Raw genomic sequence first — 15,678 nt, forward strand, 5'->3', positions numbered from 1 at the left:
CCTTCTGCAAATCCTCACAGAGGTGGTGGTGGCTGTGTTTAAATCTCTGTAAGAACACGGCCCAGAGGGGTGGAATAATGCCTAAGCAGCTCAAATGCAAGTTTCATGTATATTTTAAAGTATAAGTGAAACAAATCAGTACATAATTTTTCTAGCTAATATTTGACATAATCTTATTTTTACCTATTAATTTATTCATCTTGCATTTTTTTAATGTTCAGTTATTAAATGTATACATTCACCTCATGCAGAAGCATATATAGGGTAGTCAGAATAGTGTGAGCATGACAAAGGCATCAAAGTCCTCTTAAGCAATGAAACTTTATACCATACCATTGATGTAATTTGGTTTTTAATTAGTGTTCCAATATTTCTTTCAGGAAAAACACAAAAAGGAAGGAAGAGGCTTTTATTTCCGAACATTAGAAGTTCATTATTACAGAGAGGTGATGAAAAGGACAGCAGCCATTCTGTCACTGAGCTGTGTGTGCTCTGACAGGAATAAGCACCTGGTGGCTTCCAAGGTCTCAAGTCAGCTGTATGGAGAGAGACAGGAGTAATTCCAATGAGCACAGAGTAAGGCACCGTCTTAGGCACTTGAGATTGTAGGTATGACTTCAGTTTTATGTTCAGGCATGGTGAGACTGAATGTATTACAGCTTGGGCTTTATTCCATGTTTATATCAGAAATTAGTGTAATGTCTGTCAAAACAGGGACAGAATTTGTTTGGGCATATGATTTGTGAAAAATGGCATCAGAAGTGTCTTATCTGCAAGAGTTCACATACTACCTTTTTAATTTTCCTTCTCGGCTTTTTAAAACCTTTCAAATTGTCTTATCTGAGGATATGCAATCTTCACTTAGTTGAGAACTGGAGAATGTTTTTTCACAAACACTAGTAGTCATCCAACGCCCATTTCTTGAGTCTCAGCACAATGTAGACACCTCTGAACCTTCTTCCACCTGCTTTTTCTGAAGTAATGCCTGCTTCTCCTGAAGATTAGATCCCTTTATCAGCCTCCTAACCAAGAAAGTGATAGTAATTTGCAAGAAATGCCAATTTTGATGTCTGAAATGTTTCTATGAGAGTAGTTTCTGTACTGTTGGAGTACAGCCCAATTCTTTTTAGCCTTTGTCTCTTACTTTGTTGTCCTTCAACTTCTTCTGAAAAAAAACTTTTTTTGAGGAACAGGGGTAGGATTTGGTTCAGAAAGCTTACAAAATTCATAGCTTAGAAAGTTGGTGATAACTGATGTAAATGCAATTGCAGTGACAGTATTAAATTCTCTAAATAGACAAGAATTTTATGAAAAAATAAAACCCTGAAACAGGAGTAAGTGGCAGGTCTTTGGTAGCTTTTTGCAGAAGCAACAATTCACTTCTAGAAGCAATCTAGAGAGATGCCTAATTTGAGTTAGCCACATATCTCTCTCTGTTTACTTTCATTTTCCATTGTGCTTTGGAACACTAAAATGGCCACATTGTGATTTGTTCCTTGCCTGTCATTCTGCAGGACATGGTTCATTGTAACTTCATGCCCTCACTGGGCATGTCATTCTGTGGGGCATGGTTCATTGTAAATTCGTGCCCCTAAAAATGCTCTCACTGGGTCTCCAGCAACTGAGTCCCTCCAGTGGATTATAGCTACTGCAAATGTCAAAAATCAACCAAACAAAAAGGCCTTGGTGCTTACCTAACTCTCTCACATACTTTTGGCTGAAATTTCCTTCTGTGTACATTCCTGATTTGACTCAGCTATTGTACTTCAGCAATTGATTCTTACACAAACACAGAATGTATTACAGAGCTTTCATAAAGTAATTATGATGCAAAATTTAAATATTTAATACAGCAACCTGAAGCATGAAATTAATCACTTAAATTGTAATTTTTGACACAGAAGGTGGAAATACTTTTGTGTTTAAAAAACCGGTTTGCTTCATTGAACAGAAGCTTTCAAACAACAAACCTTTGTCTTCAGTGAGGAACAAGGATCTCTTTCCATGGAATCTGTATTTAAATAGATGAATATTTATCTAATCAAGATGCTACTCCTAGGAGTCATTTTAAATATTGGAACAGCTTCTGACATGTACACCTCAGGATGGACAATAATTCTCATTTGGGATCTAAGTATGCTTCAGTTCCTGTTGTAGTTGTGAGCCTTTCTGATTCTGTATTGAGGAGTATTCCTGTTTGTTTAAAGGGGTAGCAGTTATTGAAAACAGCTTGTAAAAGAAGTTAATATTCTGAAAGGTTGACAGAGATACCTGCATTCCACATCTGATCACTGTTCACTGCTTGCAGGATCTGATCAGCTTGTTCATTTAAATCTAAATAAATCCTGCTTTAGTCCTGATAACATCTGGATATTTTGATTAAAAATTCCCTGCAATATCTTGGTATTAAAAAATATGCTTTGCTTTAAGTCTTAGCACTTTCTTGCACATTTTTTACCACTTAGAGAACATTTAACACAAATTACATTCAAAATTCAGAGTTCAAGAAGCCTTAATTTTTAATTAATCTTGTGCTCAGCATTAAAGTGACAAATGAATACATACATCTTGATTTCTGTTTCAGTATGCACAAACCACAGAATAAAAGCAATCTGAGACAATAATGTTCCTTTTTGCTGTTTATATTCTCACCGAGGGAACAAGGAAATTGTATATGTTTGACCTTTCAAAGTTTGTTTTTATGCTCTGAAGTTGTTTGAAGCTTTAACCATTTTCATTTGTTCTGGCAGTTTCAAGTCATGCCAAAATCTGGTATACAGAGATTTAGAATCCAAATATCTCAGACCTTACCTGAATGGCTAAATATGATTTAAATGCAAAAAATTAACTGAACTTAGTTGTACCAGAATTTTGTGTAGTATACTAAGCATCATTCAAATAATTAAATTGCTAGCAATTTAAATCAGTTCTTTAATGAAAATAGTTAAATAGCAAAGCATTTTCAGAAAATGAGGTTAATTATAGAATTTTTAGATGATACTATTATTGCGGTTTTCATATGGTTATTACAGCTCAAACATTTTCTATTTTTATATCTATTTGGTAGTATTTTCTTTTATGAACTATTTAATTATCCCTTCATTAGGAAATAATTTAGCAAGGTTTTAACTGATAGTCATAGCTATTAATATTTCAATGTATTTACCATGAAATGAATTTTCTTTTTTTCCCTTAAATTTAACAAAATTAGTTTTTTCAAAGGCTTATGACAATGATTTTGTCAAATAATATTTTTATTTCTGATGAGCAGATGTTTTTTTCAGATTTTAAACAGTTGAAAATTGACAGTTGCCCTGATGAAGCTGCTCACTAATGATTTTCAGAGTATGCTCCTAGATGAACAGAAAGCATATTTCAGCTTACTGTCAGATGACAAAAACTGAATATCTTAATGTATTTTTTTACCATCTCTGAAACTGCTAGGATATTTGACTGTGAACTTTTAGAACATTTTACTAGATGTATCATACTTTGAATATTTTGGTGAGGAGTTGCCTTTTTGTGTTCTTGCTCATTTTCTGTTTTGTGTCTGGAAGAGATCTTCACAGCTCACAAATATCTTCTCTTGGGATGGATGAAGGTGAATGTTGTCAATGCTTTGGGGGCAAAATGTGTATCTGAAAAGAAAAGACAGCATGTGAGTACAATGTTGGTTAGAAAGCCTAATGTTAGTTAGAATTTCCCATTCTTTAGCCAGTTTTTTAGCCTGTCTTTTACAGGAAGGCAGCTTTCTGTTTTAGAGGCTTGTGAGGAAAGAGTTGTATCTGCCTGCCACACCATAGGGACAGAGGAGAAGAGCAGCAGGCAGCTCCTGGGTACTGAGTGCATTGTGCCTCTGTCTCCCTGGTGTCACTTGCATGTTCTCCACAGCACATCCTCACAGTCACTTGGGCTTTACTGTCAGTGGGGCATTGTTCCAACTCCCACTGTTACCAGCATGGTTGCCCTACTTGGGCTGTTGCAATACTGGTATTTAGCTGGGAGGCTGCTAAAAACCAGCTGTGTAGGATGCTAACATCAGCAACTGCATATGCTACAGAAATATTTGAAACCAAATGTTGGAATGGAGTATTTTATTGCTCATAATGGTCTGTTTGTTAACTGCTTTTTAAGTTTATGCTGTTACATCTCAAGTCTCCTAATTTAACAAAGGAACTTTCATCATGTGTACAAAGATCACAAACATCTAGAGGTATAGATAACCCGGAGATAAAATATTGTCAACTGTTCAAATGCTTGAGAAAAGCACAAGAGAAGTCAAAATGCATTTCATGTTTACTACTTTTTTTAATTATTAAATTTCCAAAATTGCTGATTCTGCAATACACAATGTTTGCTATTCTGAGGAAGGCAGAACTCTATGTACCTTTTTGCTTTGAAGAAAATACTTTTCCTTGAGTGTCCTTTGTTCCTCCTTTTAGAATCACCTAATAATCTTTCATTCCCCCCCTAAACATTAATGCAGTATTTCAGTGATAACTGAATGTCATTGCCCAGATTGCAAAGAACAAAACCCAGCACATAATCAGTGTCCACTAAAAGCTTGGCACAAACTTCTTCCTCTTGCAAAAAGAACTTCAAAGGAGAATCAGATACCTGATGATACCAGCATTATTTTTTGTCAGTATAAGTGCCCCCCCCCCCCCTTATTATTTCCTAGATAAGGAAAGTAGTGCATCAGCAATAATTAGCTAGTGCCAGGTTACTGGCACAGATGCATTGGATAAGAGCTTCCTGGTTAGGAAAATGACTTCTCACCTTCATACCTTTTATCTCAAGGTACAGGAACCTGCACCAAAACAGAGCTCCCTTTGCCTTAATTTGCTTTTCCAGCTGGGTCAATACTGATTTGGGGTTGTGACTTTTAAAATAGCAGATGTTAGAGAAACTCCTTTGATTTTAATGGCAGGAGCACATGCCAAGTGCCAGGTTAGGAAAACACCTCCAAAACACATTTTTAGGAGGAGTCAACCAAGGAGAATATGATCCTTCCTCTGCCCCCCAGCACACACAGATTGTGTTACGAAATGTCTCTTTTAATTGTCTAATTTGCTTTTTGTGTCAATATTAAGGAGATGCATCTCTGCCAGTAAGAGTTGTTCTGAAGGAAGTCTGCACCAGTTGTGGTGGTAAGAAAGGGAATGTACCAAGGAAAAATTGCCTTTTAGGACTGAGCCTCAGTTAAAGGTAAGGTGCTTCTCTCATTAACCTTAATTAAACTGCTCAGTTAAAATTTCTCAAAGGATTAAAGCAGTGAGAATCATTAAAAGTTTTTTTATTCTGTCTTCTGGCTGAAATTTCTCTGCATGAGTAGGCAGTTTCAAATGTGTTAGCATTGCTGCATGTAGAGAACAAGGCTGCTCAGATGTGGTGATCCAGTTTCAAAGCAATAAACAGGGAAAGAAGAACCCCAAAAATAATCAGAGGACTGTGTAGTACAGCACATGATCCTTCTAATGAGTATTTTCAAGAATGGTGATGCTGAGTTTCTCTTGGAAGTAGGTATTGAAAGTCAAATAATAAGGATTTGGCATATTTTTTGTAAGTAGGAATCAGAATATTTCACTATGTTAATGTTGAAATCATTATTTATCTTGCATAGTATCTTGTTTCATTGAAATTTCATATGGTCCTTATGGAGTGAGGTAATTACATTTAATGGTGTGACTGCTGGGGCTCGGATGCTTGTGTTTGAACTGAGATAACCTGGGTGCAAAACACCTGTGGAGTTACTGAGTGCTCTCATTACACTTACTTTTGCTGTGTTTCCCCTGCTTTCACTCTTATTTCCTTCACTATAAGTCCTGGTCGACGAGTGCCCTTTGTCCATGGTATTATGGTTTGAAATGTGTCCCAGATATTCCCCCAAAGTGGAGGTAATTCCCATTTGACCTTGGTCATTATGATGTCACCGATATCATTGTCCAGGGTGATGAGAAAGGAGTAGGTTTTATTCCCAGTAATACTTTCAACTCTACAGAAAACAAGATGAGAATAATGTTGTCTTAATTATTATGAATTAAAATGAAAAAACCAAGATTTTTTTCCTCTAAAAACCAGAGCAAGAACTGTTTGCTTCTCTAGGACCAAACATTAATGTCTCAAGAACATTCTTCCTCCAGGTGCAAAGAAGTGATGAAATATGACAACATGCTATGAAAGAAGCAGAAGTGGCAGAAGGTTGAACAGCTGATGAAGCAGTAGTGGGTTTTGACAGCAAAAGAAAAGGTGTCCCATAATAGCATCTATGTTACAACTTCTGCCTGCTAGAGCAAATGCTGACCCACACTCTTGCCTTTGCTTTCATTAATACAGATAGTGTCCATCATGATAAATACCCAAAATTCTTTATCTTAATTACAGCTGATTTTTCATTTGTGTTTTAATTGATTATACTTCCCTCTCTTAGCTATGGGATGGATCAAAGCAAGCAGACAGAAAAATTTCCAAATTTACTGTTTGTACTCTAACAAATTTTTTTTCTGCACAAACTGCATCATCATTGTAAGAACTTGTGACTTTCAGGGAGTATGAGTGAAGAGAGGACAATTTCCAGTTCATGTTCACTTAGCTGTACTAAACCATTTCAATCATAGCATGATTATCAATGTGGTATGATATTACAAATTGTCACATGCATCTTTTGTCACATGCACAATTACATGTGGTACAATACTCACAGTGGGATGTGCAGGTTTTTAGCATCAGCCTTAGTCCCTGTCAGAGACATGGTGAAAGCTGGGTCTATCGGCTTGCCTTGGATTTCATTGATGATGTGGATCTTGAACTGATAATGATACACTGTAGGAAGGAAGAATTGGCAAAAAGGGGCAAAATGAATGGTCAAACAATCAATAGATTTCTATGGCAAAATAATTTTGCCTTTCAGAGCAGAAAGTTGATTGTTATTCCATTTTATTTTTCAACCTAATTTGTTGAAATGAAAACATTGTCATTTTTCCTGGTTGTTGCTGTGCTGTGTAATCTGTTAGTATTTGTGGCCCTGTTGCTTTATTTAAAGGATGGAGAAAAAGGTAATCAGTGTTGAGTTTCTTCTTGGAGAAAACATTCCTCCATGGGAAATATTTCAGCTTTTCTGAAGTTTAATGGTCAGAATTTCTGGCAGGCCCTCTATCTAGTGACCAGGCAAATCCTTGTGACTGGGCATGACTTGAGATGTATGATACAGATCAAAGACCTTATGCAATGTGGTCAGGCTGTTTCTCTGATCAGCTGGAAAATTGCCCTGCAAAACAGATGACTCACAAACTTTCCTTGAATGCATAATGATATGTTGTGCCTTACACACATCTATTAACAATGTCATTAACACTTCAAGGTCTGGGGAGTTTCTAGAACAACACTATTTAGGAAAGTCTGAACTGAGTATTGTCAGCCTAAAATGCCTAAGAAAGTCATCAGTTTGATATTTTGAAAATTATGAAAAAGGTGACCCCAACAACATAGATTTTGAGCATGTGCATACAGATACTGTCAGCTACATTTGAATGTCCAGAACTCTATCTGGTCATTCTTCCAGCAACTTTCTAGACAAAACTGATAGATTTAGATATGAAGGAACATTATTGCATGCTAGTTTTTGAGTAGAGCCTCTTTATGCATTTCAGTCTTCATGAGTCACATCTGAGAACGGTTCCCCACACCACTAATGGAATCACCTTTTTATGCACATGCACAGATAGTTGTTTTTTTTTTTTTCTGTGCAGCTCAGAGTGCTCATGATGGAAAGTATTTGCTGGAGCAGCTGTATCCTTTCATTGTTTTATAGCTGTTGTATGTTAGTGAACAATGTATTTTCTTTTGAAAACGTGTCCCTCAGTAGAAAACAAAATGGCTGATTCTTTGCCAGAAACCTGATGGGGACCAAGGCAGAGAGGGTTGTTTACAGATGACTTTTATAACTAGTCTTTCTCTGGGTTTTCTTTCTGTAAAAACTGATTTTTCAGTATACGATCAGACACAGCCTAAGGTTTTGCTGTGATTATGGTGCTTACTTTAAGGGAAAATCATATAAAAACTCAGAGTTCCATCACAGCTTTATTATAAATGTTAACTTCAGTGTAACAAACTGGAGGTTTTGTTTGAAGTGGACTGATGCTCCAGAATACGTCATTAACTTGAAAATTAAATGTTAGATTTTGTGAAGATACAGAGGACTGTGAAGAGTAATGTTGAGTTTCTCAAATTTCTTCTGTTTGTGCTCCTCACATGATCTTCAAACATTTTTTTTTAAAGCATTACAAAGATAACTTTGTAAGCACCTTCCCACAGTTGCTGCTTTGTTTGGGAACTTTTGTGAAAGGAGATCATTGTCTGGGGTACTTTATCCACATATGTGCCAAGGATGGTTTTTTATGTAAAACCAGTTCTAAGCATAAAAATGCAACATGTTTAATTGCAATCAAAGCCAATAGGACAGAGATATTTTACCCCAAACTGAAACGAGCTCCATATCCAGAGAGGAACACAACACAGTGACCATCTCCGTGCCCAGGTGTGGGAGCAGAGCCTGTCATTCATTCTCTGGCTCTGGTGAGGACCTGGCCCTGGCTGTGCTGGAGCAAGACAACATCAGGCACTAGACACAGCCTCTGGAGTTTTAAAATCCACTCCAAGTATCTTCCTGAGCCATTTTAAATAGTATTAAGAAGAAATTCAGCAGATTCAGCTGCTCTAGGTATTATTCAGGGCTCTGTAGATCCCTCTGGAGTCATCACTGAATATTTCACAGCTGTGCTAGTGGAAGACTTCCAAAATTATTTTATAACTACCTCAATTTTTGTTTGGTTTGGTGGTCGATTTTTTGGTTTTTTGGTTTTGTTGGTTTTTTTTTTAAATCTATGATAATGCATCTGAGTAACCGGGCACTGTGGGAAGACCAGCTATATAATGCAAGCAGCCTTTTAAAGCTTTGCTCCTCATCCCTTCAGTGCTCGTGCCGGGGTGCACGAACATGGGAAGCGCTCCCCAACCCCATGGCCCAGGGCCAGGGGCCGGCGGGGGCAGAGCCCTCCAGCAGGAGGGAGGCTCTGGCCCGGCACAGCCCCGGCAGCCGCTGAGGGGGTGCGGGATTGCCGTGGCCGGGGCTGTGCCGGGGACAGGCAGCGCCTCAGCCTGAGCGGAGCCTCCCCGGTGTGTGTGTGGGTGTCGGTGGGTGTGTGGGTGTGTGTGGGTGTGTCTGTGTGTCTGTGTGGGTGGGGGTGTGTCTGTCTGTGTGTCTGTGTGTCTCTGTGTGTGTCTGTGTGTGTGTGTGGCCGGTGCCTCGGCCCGCGCCCTGCCCGGCCGCTCCGCTGCTCCCCACACGCCTCATGGCAGCCGGGGAAGGAGGTGGTGAGGGGCAGAGCCGGGCTCCAGGACCCCCTGCACCGAAGGCCCCTCGGGAGAGGACTGTCCCACATCGTCCTGCTTGTTCCTGCTTGTAAAAGTACGTGAACCTTTCCAGTGGCGAGGGAACATCTGCTCAAGAGCAGCAGTGGGCTCTGGCGGCTGAGTGCAACGGAGACTGGTAGGAAGGCCCTGCGCCCCCTGGCAGGCCATGGCCCCTCTATCTGATCATACAGGCAAAAATCCACAGAGTCGACAAAGTAATGTAGTAGAGCTAAAGCTAGAGTGCCAGTCTTAATTTTAGTGCTGCAGTTCAGCCTTGCAAAAGTCCATGCTATTCTGTTCTCTGTCCATTGTTTGGAAAGTAGTAATTTATATGTCATTTCATAGTCTAATTGTGGATAAAATTTGGGCAAATGCAGAACAGGATGTTTTATAGGCCTCCTAGAGTAATTATGCAGCTTTTTTTGGCTTGGCTGTATGCCTGCATATGTTACAACAAACCTGCACAGTCCAGTTGTAGGAAAATCCTGCAGATCAGGACCCTGGGCATCTGCGAGCCCTCAGCTCCACAGCTCGCCGGGGGCAAGCAGGCAATGTGCTTTTTCCCACAGAAATATGAAAGCCTGGATCTGGATGAAAGGGCATCAAGATAGCCTACTGGGATTCTCAGTTGTCTCAGCAAATTGATTATTCTCACAGATTTTATAAGCTTTAATGAATGAGTAAATAGGATCACAAAGCTTAGGCTCAGACTTCTACTTTGTGATCAACCTGGACCCTAAAAAGTGTTCCCACAAACCTTTGAAGGGCATATGCCCTTTTGTTTTCAGAAAGAGTCGTCTGCTTTTGGGCAGCCTTTCCTGCCTGATGTTGTAGCCCAGGGTGTTACACCGGTTCTTCTTACAGCTGAGGCACAGTCCTTTGTTGAAAGTGTTGATGTCATTGCACCAGTAAGCTGTGCTTTGCTTGTCCTCGTGCAGCAGAGAGTCGATGAACAAATGAACTGACCTCTCATGGGCACATTTCACAGTTTGAGTGATGCCTGAAAAAAGTCAACAACAAAATTTTACATACCCTTGTTTCTTTTTACCATTTTAACTGCAGAGTAGTACAGTAGCCAGCTATAAACTATAAACGTGATATTGTTTCCCCACACACACCCCTACCCTTTGCATCATGGTTTTGCCTCAGAAATCATATATCGTAGCAATTTTACTTTTAGGATCATTCAAAAATAGAATGGCTGGAGTTCCATGATAATAAACTTAAATGATTTTCTGCTTAAGCTTCTCTAGCCTGACTATATGAGACTGTAAATATGAACCTTGATTCTGGCTGTTTTGGTAGTAGACAATTCAACCTGAGTTGATGTGCAGTGTTTTAGATCATGCCACATTAAAGACAGTCTCATTTGGAATTGCTGAACACTCTTGGATTTGGATACTTTGGCAGCAGTACCATACTTTGTCCCTATTAGACTGACACACTCTTACATTGAATTGAATTTTTCTTGCAGTTACTGCTTGGAAAAAAGGAGCAAAAATTTTATTAAATGAATAAAAATATTGAATAGGTCTGCCATTACAAGAAGTATCTTTTTATTCTTTAAGTGCTATCAAATTACAAAAATTATTTTGTGCAAATAGGATGTATCACAATGAACTGCTTTATGTTTCTGCTGATAAGCTTTGGGCTGATGCTTGGTTTCACGTTTGTCATGATTTTTCTTCTAACAAGTAATGCCCAGATTTAGGCATTGTATGAGGATAATTGAGAAATAACTTCTGCAATGTCATGTGCTGGGTGAGCAGGGCTCTTTGGGGGTTTGCAGCCAACGCTTCTGGTTGTCACTGTACATCAGGACCTTTTTCAGTATCTCGCATCAGTTTCTCTATAGGTTTATGTTTAGCTATATTGATAATAAGCTTCTATAAATAAAAGCTAGCCTGGAACACTGGCACTCAGGTCCTAGAGAGAGCATCGTCTGTGCTGCCAAAGGACGTGGAGTTGGGAAAAGGTGAGCTATGGAGGTGAGTTGTACAGACCTGTGTTTCATTTGATTTGAAATAATTAATGGCACACTAGACAAATCTGGCTTAATTAGAATAAATTGTCTCATCTCTCCTACTGCTGAAACAAATACCATTAAATTATTCAGAGGTGCTTGACAGCAGGATGCTCATGGCCTCATTTTCAGGAGTTCTATGCAGCTCAATTCCTTGCTGGAGTCAGTAAAACCAATATGAACTCAAGACATGTAAAAATCAGATAATTAATATCTGAACAAGAAAATACCTTGCATATAAGGGTGACAATAATAATCCTTAGATGCTGTTTAAGACCACCAGACAGACTCAGTGCAGCTGCCCTGGTGCCTCCCACTCTTTGCCATTGGTTCTTACCAGCAATCCCCAGCTGTGCAATGTGGTTGTACACGTGCAGGATGTGACAGCCAGGCTGGAAGGTGCCTCCGTTGGGATAAAAGTCAAAATGAGCCACAGGCTGCTTGATGCCAACACTGAGGCCCATGTGCTGTTTAGTGAAGGTATGAATTGCATCCACAAAGTTTGCATCATCTGGAGATAAACGGTCTGTGGGTGACATTCCTTCAAACAGGGGACCAGCAGGGTCAAGGCCTGCAATAAATGCAAATAATCCCATTGTCATGTAGTGCACAAGGAATGTTCTACTGCTATAAGTCTGGGATAAATGTCTGAAAACAGGCAGCACCTGGTGCTTTACAAGGTCTTTCTCTGATGGAAACAATAAGAACACTTGTTCCACAGAGCTTGTTCCATGGTTATACCTAAAGCAAACACAGGCACTGGAACAAACACTAACTGAGACCCGCATAAGGACACAGCCCAGAGACAGACGTGTTTGTCAGAGACAAACTGTGCCTGCTGCCAGTGGCACTTGAGGGACCTTGACATAATTTTGTTCTTTCAAACTCTAGAGATTGTGTGCTTCAGAGGCCCTTTGGAAGACACCCAAGCCCCACAGCAAGACTGACTTTTCGCCCACATGTGGGACCTAAAACTTAATAGAGCTTCAGTTATTGTTTAAAAGCCCTGTATGCCTGCTAGATTTTATTTATAATAATTTTTCTGTTTAAAAAATCTTCAAAGCAGATATTGCAGTATTCAGAGAAATAATACTTCACTTAGGGAGTCTTGCTGATTTTTGTTTTCTGGACTTTTTTGCATGGTGGTCTTCTTGGTTGGGAATTGATTCAGGAAGAGAACTTTGTGCTTAGTTTAAACCTGCATTCGGCTTTGAGGACAAGCTCCTAAATTTTATCTTCTTCAGTTGGTACTGTGGAATAATATAGTTGCATAGATATAACCAGACAAGACTAGTAACACAGGCAGCAAGTAGGGAAGTCCTACAAAGGCCCACATTTCTTTTTATCTTCAATGACTTTTATCACTATCCACTTTTGAAACTTATTGTTATAAGTCTGAAGAACTTTTGCTGAAGAATGCATATAGCTGTCATAGTAAATAATGTGCTCTAAGTTCCTTTGCTTATCCATTTTCAAGGCATTATGTTCTCATAAGGTTTGAGCAAGCAGTGCTGGGGAACTGAAGTCCTTCAGTGCATACACTGATGTAATATCATGACGTATTTTGTAAAATCAGCCTCTTGGCATGCAGGCACTGCCACAAGAACTGATTGTCTAAGAGACTGTGGTATGTGGCAATGAATCCAAGATCAGAATGGTGACTTCAAAGTACAGCCATGTGTATTTGCCTCACTCCTAAATCTGATTAAAGTAAAATGTGTTCTCTGATAAGTTAAATGTAGCTGATGTGGGTCTTGTGTAAAGTGCACTTCTGTTTTAATTTTGTTCGGGTTGTTTAAGCTGTCACTGTGTATTGGATGAGGTACTGTATATAGTGTATCAATAATATTATAAATGTATTTTCATTATACTCATTATTAGTACACTTACAAAACATTACAGAAGGTTCAGAATGTCACTAGTCAACCAAGTGTTAGAGTTAACTTTGTTTACTTTAAGCATCTACTAGGGGTATTCTGATGATATGCTTCTTGTAAAATGTAATCCAGAACTCATTTTTGCCACAAGAGAGCTGTTTTGAATTCACTGTGTGGGCACTGTCCCACAATTGAAAGCTCAAGCACAGTCAGACATTTTCCTTAATATATTTTTTAAATGACTCGCTACCAGTGAGCAGTATTTGAATGACTTTGGGTCAAGACAGTGGCCAAAGATCCAAGGTTAGTGGCTAACATTTAGTTTAAGGTGTTTGTTACTGGGAATGGATAAGAGATAAATTTAAGCAACCTGCAGCTTGAGGCTTTGGTTTATGATTTCTAGTCCCCATGGTTGTTGTGTATTCTGTATGCCATAATTGGACTGAAGTAGGAAAGATCAAAGATAGAAATGCTATGAGACCTAATTTTCAAAAATATTTTCATTAAGTTTTCTAAATCTAATTTCTAAGCCAATGAGATGAAACTTCTAAACTGTGCTGAATATTGCTATTCAACTGCTAATTGTTGATATGACATTGATATGTCAAATACCTTCATAACTTGATTCAGTTGACTGTTACTTTTCTTAATGGTATAAGTCTTTTACCTGTAATTCTTCCAATCTTTTTTGTACCATTGATAAAACTTCCAGCAAATCCTGAAACATGAGCTCCCAGGCTGTATCCAACTAGATGAGCATTGCTTCTGGAAAATTGAACAGATTCCTGGAAGATAGTGGCAACTTGATTTAGATGAAGAAATGTGAAAAGTGAACAGTGAGATATCTATTGCATGCTAGGAATACTGTGAATTATAACACAAGAAATTTGTGTGCTGATGGTGGTCAAATGAGGTGCATGAATCATTCAGTAAATTTCTGTTGGAATGTTATTCCTTGATTCTTTTTCATGCAGCAGGAAAATGCCACACATTTGGGCACTGCCACTTATCTTCTATGCACAGGAAAGCCATCAGTACAGTGGAATTTTTAGTCTTGTTTGTTGTCAGTCGTTTGATGCAGATATTCACTGCCTTTTGTCAGCAGCATTTGGCTTTCCTATGATTATAAAATGGATATCTGTTCTTTAACTTCAGGGTAAAATAATCCCCTATAAAAAGTGCCTTTTTTTTTTCCTGAGATACCTGCACAAACCAAACTAAAGGGATCAAAATATTGATTAGACATGTTAAATGATACAGCAGTGGTATTTCTTGTGCAAAGATGTGTTTCTGATTTGTAACAAACCTATTGAAGCAGAATTGCCCTTCTTTCTACCTGATCAATGCTATATACATCTTAAGCATTTCACCTGAGCTGCAAGGCTCAAAGTTTATCTGACTTGTAAAGAAAAAGAGCATGTTTTGCTTGCAAGAAAGGCAAACCTCACTTTCAATTTCTTTGTGGATATTGCCTCTCCCAGTGGAGTGGCTGTGCAGTCTCAATACCAATCTCTTCTGAAGATGAGGTGAAACTTGGCAGACTTCTTTTGAGAGAGACAGCTCTTAGAAAGCACAAGATCTGACTAATTTTCTTGTCAGATCATACTGAAATGGGTGCTATTGAGGCTGTTACTGATTATGCCCTATTCTTGAAATAAGAGCACTAATATTTACTTATTGTTTGTTCTTTATTCTTTATTAAAATGTTGTGTGGCACTGCAGGTTTTGTTACATCCATTGAGAATCTTAGAAATAAGTATCTGCTTGTAAGCAGACAGAAACCTAGCAGAAAGATAGTTGTGGGAGTTGGAATGAAGGGGTTTTAACTGTTGAACTCTGGAGGGGTACTTCTCAATATGAGGAACATTTACTGGTTGGAGACACTCAATGCTGTGAAAATTTATGGTATATTTAAATTCTGGAACACATCACAGTACAGGAGTAACTACCTGCAATGCTGGAGCAAGCAGTAATTTATTCAAGCCTTGGTTTGTTTGTTGACACTAGGAAATCCCAGAATGTCTTTATTGTTGACAATGTGGTATGTCCTCCTGGGAACTGATCAAAGTCCACCGTTTGATTCATTCAATAATTAAACAGCTTAAAAAAGTTACTTTAGGCTCCAGCAAGTTAAACTATACTTGACCAGGAGCTGAGGTTTCTTCTAATATCACAATGAAAAATAGTGACTCTGACTTTCCTACCTCCTCTTTTGTGCCTCTTGTCCCTAACTGGCTGTGATATCTGACAGCTCCTTCTAGCCCTGCCATTCCTGCTTAGGCCTTTAATGGTACTTGCTACAAACCTTTCAGCCTTGCAGTAAATTTCTCTTCCACCTTAGGCCTCACCATATTTAAAGTAATGTAC

General features: G+C 38.7%; 1 protein-coding gene across 1 annotated transcript in view; it reads right to left on the minus strand.

Annotated features, from left to right (window-relative positions):
- Positions 1-2,539: 2,539 nt before the first annotated feature.
- LIPC (lipase C, hepatic type) overlaps positions 2,540-15,678 on the minus strand; it is a 63,528-nt gene continuing 50,389 nt past the window's right edge. The window contains exons 6-11 of the mRNA XM_084213469.1: positions 13,979-14,096; positions 11,772-12,005; positions 10,169-10,411; positions 6,702-6,822; positions 5,777-5,995; positions 2,540-3,638 (exon numbers count right to left, since the gene is read on the minus strand). Coding sequence (XP_084069595.1) covers positions 3,533-3,638; positions 5,777-5,995; positions 6,702-6,822; positions 10,169-10,411; positions 11,772-12,005; positions 13,979-14,096 — 1,041 coding nt within the window. The 3' untranslated portion in view covers positions 2,540-3,532. The remainder of the gene's footprint in view (positions 3,639-5,776; positions 5,996-6,701; positions 6,823-10,168; positions 10,412-11,771; positions 12,006-13,978; positions 14,097-15,678) is intronic.

This window comes from Fringilla coelebs (genome assembly GCF_963513975.1).
Source record: "Fringilla coelebs genome assembly, chromosome: 12".
Lineage (NCBI taxonomy): Eukaryota > Metazoa > Chordata > Aves > Passeriformes > Fringillidae > Fringilla > Fringilla coelebs.